Here is a 7,573-nt window from a genome sequence, read left to right as displayed (position 1 = left end):
TACAACATTGGGTGCAGTTTCTAACAGTCCAATAGGGTATAGGATAATTAAATTGATTACTGTGTATGGTACAATTTTATAAAAACTGATGATTGGAATATGATTATTGTTTGAATTTATGAATTATGATTGGATAATTCACGCGTACAGACGAATATTTTTTATTTTGGTGACTATTCGAAGACCCTTGTATCATTAGAAATATCAGTGAAAAAATTACTGTTATAATGACAATGCTTTCAAAGATATGACAAAAATAAAATCACACATTTTTGGACGTCACGTCCAAACGGTCCATACCAAATTATATTCTAACGTGACGTCACGATAGAGTAATATGTTAGCGTAAAAGGCTATGTTTGCTCGACAGCTACCTTTATTACTGAGTTTGTTATGAGGACTTCTAAATAAAAGTTGTTGTTTCTTATGATGGTTGAGTTTATTTATATAATATTAATATTATTTCGACTATGTACTTTCCAACCAACTTTAAATCTTCGTATAATGATCCAGCGTCATTGCCACAATCTACGAATTGTCACAATGATCTTAATTTATCTAAAGAATACATATTTTTTTACAATTTTCTGACCTTGTCTACAACCCTATTCACAATAGGTATAATATAGAAGTCGCCTAAACTACGTATTCTCTTTTTAATTATTCATACAGTTTCACATATTGACCTAGTGCCTAGAGTAGTGGTGCCCATAGGGCGCTGTCGATTAAATATCGATAGACCGCTATTGATAGTTTAGCATTCGTCGAAATATTGGAGGATTGTCGATACGACTAAACCCAGAAGTGCGACCTAGGTTAAGATAGAGAGAGTCATCTGTGACTCATTGCACATCGTCCTAGCTAGGATGAAACCTAGGCTATGTGCGTTATGTTAAATTATTAATTAAAAAAATAAGTACACTAAACCTTGGTGAGACCGGCTGCACTGAGGTTTAACCGTAATAATATTAGCAAAGAAACGTGAAAAAATAAAATGCTTTTTAAAACAAAGATTTTATTAAATAATTACGGTATTGATGTATGTAACAATATATAAAACAGTAACCTTCCTATTAATAAAAAATATATTTAATTTAAAATAAGTTTTGTCACTATCACATCACACTTTCCAATATTTGACATTGACAGAACAAGACAAAACAACATTAGCTTAAAGTATGCTCTGTTTTTAAGAGGCTTTTACATTCTGTTTTTAAATTTCGTAATCAACATTTTTTTTTTTAATTTTGGACAAGCTCATTTCATATAAATTTACCTACTTGGTGCAATTATTTTTTGTCAACAATTTATTATGTTATATAAAATACAACATAGCTTATCTACTGTGTACTCGAATAGTCAATAAAAAAATATTTGTCTCTATGAGAAGCAGGCGAGGCGAAGCATACAAATTTCATCACCAGAGCAATAAATACCGGTTTAAAATATCGGTATAAAAAGTCCTACCGGTATTTTAAATACCGGTAAAAAAGTTATACCAATTATCTTATGCCAATATCGGTATACCAAACATCGATAAAACATAGACATATATTTCAATACCGGTTATAATAACGGCATTAATACCGCTTAATTTGTAGATATACCGGTAAATATACCGAATTATAACGGTTCACCGGTACAGTGTCCGAGCTTATGTAATGTTTGGTTTGAGATGTTGACAAAATTGTATTTTTTGATAAATTTAAAAATCGCGTACAAAATTAAATTTATAACAAACCGTTTTCAGTTTTATATTGATGATGTAATTAAATAAATTAAAAAAAAAATTGTTTGTTCGTTGTTATTAAAAATGTTATGACTTAAAATATTTCATTCATCCGCTAGTTTTGAATTAAAAAATCATCATAGCGTGTGTAACAGATGATATATATATATATTTAGCTTAGAAAGATCTATATTGTACTTATAAAGTAATATGAACACGTTCAAATTGAATTAAAAAAAAAACATGATAGTACAGTCACTAGCACATCAACCTCCACCAAATTCATTGCAAACTCGTCGCTATTACCGAGCCATAGAGTTTTATACAGGGTAACTTGGTGTGCTGTTGACTGCACAATTTTTTTTTAATGTGATCTGACTAATTGGAAAATTGCCTATATTGATTGAGATTTTTTTTAAAGCAACTAGAAATAAATTTCAAATGACGAAAACAATTTGCGAGAAATATGATTTCATTCGAACATGTTCATGTATAAAATTCTTTTTAATGAATTTGTTTAGGTGTTCAAAAGTGTTGGTTCGCAATCTATACATGTGTTTTTACTTAAATATTCGATCCTGGAGATCATAAAAACAACATAAGATTATACAACAATAGGACCGCATTCAGATCACGCCGAGATATAAATAAGTTATTACCGTATTACAAATTATGTAATTAATTAATTACACAATTTGCAAAGATTTAAATTATTAAATTTTATTTCAATTAAAAGACACATATCAAGATTGTATAACCTATTTTTAAATACCTAAACAAAATTATTATAGTGTCACAGAGTTCTTTTGAAATTATAATTAGTTCATATTGATATTATAAACTAAAGTCGCTGATAATTACGGGACATACGTACAATAACTATACATTCTACTGTCATACAGAAAGAAGAGGCAACTGACGAAATATCTTTTTCAAAAATTAGTTTTATTCATATTCGTTATCATTTTTGCCGATACCGAAAATGTATGCAACTAATTTGAGAAAAAATAGTGTAACGGCTTTTTTTCCATATGACGGCAGAATTGTATATAGACGAAATGACGATACATCACATAGAAACACACTTATCTATATTCTAATTCCCTTGTAAGATCTATGAAAGTCTGACGCCAACTGTGGCTAGATTTATTGTGACAGTTTTATCTTTTACGCCCAGTTTACGCCCGGACGTAAACCCATATCTGGGCAATAAATAGTGAAATGGAATGGACGAGGCAGTTATACTGTGTAACAGAGACTCATTTTTACCAATCACCAACCCTTAATACCTAAATTTTGAAATCAATTGTTAGATTAAAAAAAAACCTAAAAGCAAGGTTATATATGTGTCAATTTAAAAACAGGTATATTATGGTGTCATTTGGATATTTTGCCCACCAGATAATCCGTTAACTCCAGATCACTGTCCCTGTCACTTGAATTTGACAACCGGATGTGTCAAATCGTTGACCAACGGCCATATTTTTTTAAGGTAAGGGTTGGTCATTGCCATACAAATTTGAATATTCGCACGCTCCATGATTGTTCGGAAACCCGTTAACATTTAACCCTCTAAATTTACTACTAACTAACAAAACTAGAGGCTATTAAACCGTCAGACATACAATAAACTTTGCTTGAGTAATAAATAATTGGGTTTTTGTAACAATCGCGGTCATACGGAGAACAGGTATGTATTTGATATAATTTTCGAGGTCAATGAATAAAAATATAATGACAATGTTTCTTATGGCTAAGTTACATAATTAGCAACACATCGAGCTAGGAATTAATCTGTATTTCAGTTTGCGGGAGTCATTGGAACTCACGGAAATGTCAAAAATAAAACTTACAAGTAACAGAATACGGATTTTGGTGGATATTTGATAATTTTGAATAATAATTGAAATGATTTTCGGATTAGTCTCTTTTCCCTGATTCCGAATAAGATTAAAAAGCTCATTTTCGAGAGAAAAAACAAAGCCAGATGCTTCTTTTTCTTTACGACAATAGGATATTAAGACTTTAACAAGCCTTGTGTAGCCGATCATCCGTTACTCAAGCAAAACATATATTCCTTCATCGCATACATTAAGTTTTATTCGCACAAAGAAATATTTGTGTAAAAAAATTATCTAATAGTGTTTTAAGCATATTTATTTCGTTGCGCGGATAAAAATCCCTAGTTATAACTGACTTAGTTGGCTTGGCTATAAAACAGATCTTTTTCATACGTCGTTCATTTCGTCATACGGAAAAACAAAGCAACACATTTTATATTTTAGTGAATTTGGAAAAAATTCTGAATACGTGTTTCTGTATGAGGGCTGTACATTTTATGTGTACACAAAATTAAATCGCGTACCTTTTTTAAATTACTATAAAATTCTTCAATCATCTGACTGTCACATAAATATATTCAAGTTCACTACAAAATGAAATTTAAAACGCTAATCCGTCCAAAATGAAAAGACACTGACAACATTATGAACATAATTTTATGAAATTACATTTTAAAATAGGCGTATTATGTTGCAAGCTTAAAACATCGTTGTACAGTAATATTATTTCTCCATAATTTAAAAAAAAAAAACAAACTCCAAACGTAATATAGCCTCGAAACCGGTTTCAACCAACTCAGAACCGGTTATAACTAGTTGCGACCTGTCAAAACCGGTTATTGACCTGTAACACCTTAGTTCAATGGCGACATGTATGTGATGTCGTCCCACGGGTGTCTGTACAGGGGTTGCTTCATCCTCTTCTGGTCGAGGTAGTGGCCCACAAGCCCGATAGTGCGACCGAGGACGAAAAGTGCGTTGATTGAGCCCATTTTAATATAGTTGTTGCCTTCCTCTCTGCAAATGAACGGTTATTGATTAGTTCATTCATTCGTTCATATCAGGAGTATTACACCTGCACGAGCCTCTGACATGACTTTTACAACTACCTTCCGCCATCTAGCGGCTAATAGTCGAAACTTCAACTCCAGGATTAGGTGAAAATTAAAGTGTTAAAAAAAATCGCGACGTTCTTCTTCTTCATAGCCGTATTTCCTCATGGCTGAGAGTCGCGGTCATTACGTGGAATGAAACACATACAACAATTTTTTTGGCATTATTAATGGAGCGAGAGATATATTAATCAACTAGTGTGCAGGTTTCCTCACGATGTTTTTTCTTTATCGGAAGTAAGTGGTGGTCTATGAAAACTATATACAAGTCAGATTCGTACACAAACTCATATGGCAGGAGTAGGATTCGAACCTAGGGACCTTTCGGTCCACAGGCAGGCGTTTCATTATATACAGGGTTACTGGTCAAACGCAAAACCTCCTAAAGACTACTTGGGTACATCAAAACAAGCAACTTTTATTCGACGACTTTTCCTGATTCGTAGTTTTTTTTTTCATATAAAAAAAATACAATCTAATTTGCGATTCTACACATGTTAACTCTATGTAATAGCCGAGCAACACGAGACAGTGCAGTAGCGTTATGTAGCGGAATCGAACATAGAGTTAACGTTTTACTGAAACGACATTAAAACTTTTTAAAATTAAAAAGGTAAATTTTTGTATTCATCGATGTCAGTGTCTATGTACCTTATGAGACTTTGGAAGGTTTGGTGTATTACAGACAGACAGACAAATATAATACTCACTGCGTGAAAAGCTGGCAATGTCTGAACAGATCGACCATAGCAGCGGCCACGATTCCGTCCACATTGAGGATCAGGTTGGGCTTCTTCCTGGTGGTGATGGCCTCCACGTCGAGCGCGTAGCGGGTCACGGGCCACGCGGGCCAGCGTGACGTCACGTACGCTTTGAGCTCGCGCACGCGCGAGTCTGGATTATTTATGGATTTCACTCTATGGGGGGGAAAAAATATTAAATTAATATATTGTATAATAAAAAAGGGTAATTTAAAACAAGTTTATCTGTTAGACTGATTAAATCCCTCGACTTTCGATATTCATTTCGCTACAACTTTTAAACGGCTGAACCGATTTTGATCAAACATAACAAATTAAAAAAAAACCGTATCCAAATAGGTTCACCCGTCGACACGTACACAGACAGATAGACACACTTAGCGGTCAAACTTATAACACCCCTCTATTTGCGTCTAACCCCCCACGCAATAGGAAAAAAAAGGAGTAGGACATGTAAATTGGTATTTATTGACACGGTCAACACGGGAGTCAGGTCCGCGAGAGGTTTTAATACACGTTAATCTGGGACTGTAAAAATAGGCAATTAAAAACGTAGCAATGGAATGGACACGGTCAAACACGGAGTTATGTCCGCAGGAATTGTGATTTAAACTCAATCAAAATGACGACCTCGGTGGCGCAGTGGTAAGATTCTTGCCACTGAACCGAGGTCTCGGGTTCGATCCCCGGCCGGGTCATGATGGAAAATGATTTTTTTCTGATTGGCCCGGGTCTTGGATGTTTATCTATATATGTATTATATTATATAAAATATAATATCGTTGAGTTAGTATCCCATAACACAAGTCTCGAACTTACTTTGGGGCTCACTCAATCTGTGTGATTTGTCCTAATATATTTATTTATTTATTTATTTAAACATGCGTGCCAAACGCAAGCCGAGATAAATAATAGCAACCTTAGGAGATAGCAATTAAAACACGCTTATGATTAGATAAAGGACATATATTTTCGAAAAAAAAAATAGTTGCGTAATTTCGTGATCAATAAATTAAAAGGAAAAAACTTTACTTGTGTAAATAAACTAGTAGCTATTTAATTGAGTTAAATACTTATAGGTACTTACGCAAACCTCGCGACAAGCTTTTATGTTCATATAAATTGTGTATAATGAGGTTTTAAGTTGATAGTTACAAATTTAAAGGAAAATTTTATTTTCTTTTTTTTTTGAGCATTTAAATAAAAGCTTTTCTTTAAAAAGTTTTTTCTTTTAATTTATTTTTAAATTTCTAGTTATCGCTGACTGGGTTTCTAAATCTATATATATATATATATATATATATAGAATGACGTCACATTATTTTTCGACTCACTCTCAACAAGCCCTTTCATTTGATACCCATATTGTAGAAATGCATTAAAAATAACTATTACGCCATCTTGGATGGTCCGCCATATTGGATTTAGAATGACGTCACACAGCTTATCGTGTATTGTCATCCAAACTAAACGTGTATACAAAATTTCAGCTCAATCGGTTGAAGATATCTGCTTCAAAATTGAGTGGCAAGATTCCACCCGAACATACATTGCAAGTTAAATAAAAGCTTTTAACCTTTTAAAATCACACAAAGAAATTAAGGCATCAAAATCAACACAAGACACACGCATTCCCAACAATATTGAAAGTTGTAATCACTGGAAGCTACAGACTACCAGCGACCGCACTGACCTGTGCCCGATGCCCATGATGAGTTCTCCCTTCGCCCTCTTCTCGTTGACGAAGTCCTGCGGGTGCTGGCCCCTGTCGTACGCCGCGCAGAAATCGACCGCGGCCCGATCCAGGGCTCCGCCGAAACGGTCACCCTACAACCAGGGTTTCATGAGATATTGTTGTCAAAATCAAATCATTTATTCAGAAATATTAGGCCGTAAGAAACTCATTCAAATAGTGTTGGTCCTCATTATGCCAGAAGGGCTTCTTTCGGCATTTGCCTCTCAGCAGTGGTCGTTCCGAAATGCCAGTAGTTTGTAGCTTTGGTAAATATCACTTTATTTAGAATATGACGTGAAAAAGTGCCTGTGAAGGCCTAATTTCTGATTTGATTTTGATATCAAAACAGGTTATGATTGTGATCAGAGTGCTGATAATATATATATATATATATA

General features: G+C 33.8%; 1 protein-coding gene across 2 annotated transcripts in view; it reads right to left on the bottom strand.

The window, feature by feature from the left end:
• Positions 1–998: 998 nt before the first annotated feature.
• The window catches only part of ATPCL (ATP citrate lyase), a 56,335-nt gene continuing 49,760 nt past the window's right edge, over positions 999–7,573 (bottom strand). For both annotated transcript variants that reach the window (XM_053767421.1, XM_053767420.1), the window contains exons 24-26: positions 7,137–7,270; positions 5,393–5,599; positions 999–4,587 (exon numbers count right to left, since the gene is read on the bottom strand). In XM_053767421.1, coding sequence (XP_053623396.1) covers positions 4,425–4,587; positions 5,393–5,599; positions 7,137–7,270 — 504 coding nt within the window. In that variant the 3' untranslated portion in view covers positions 999–4,424. The remainder of the gene's footprint in view (positions 4,588–5,392; positions 5,600–7,136; positions 7,271–7,573) is intronic.

Source organism: Plodia interpunctella, chromosome 30 (genome assembly GCF_027563975.2).
Source record: "Plodia interpunctella isolate USDA-ARS_2022_Savannah chromosome 30, ilPloInte3.2, whole genome shotgun sequence".
NCBI classification, from domain to species: Eukaryota; Metazoa; Arthropoda; class Insecta; order Lepidoptera; family Pyralidae; genus Plodia; species Plodia interpunctella.
Note: the sequence above shows the minus strand (reverse complement) of the source record. Positions and strands in the feature narration are given on the sequence as shown.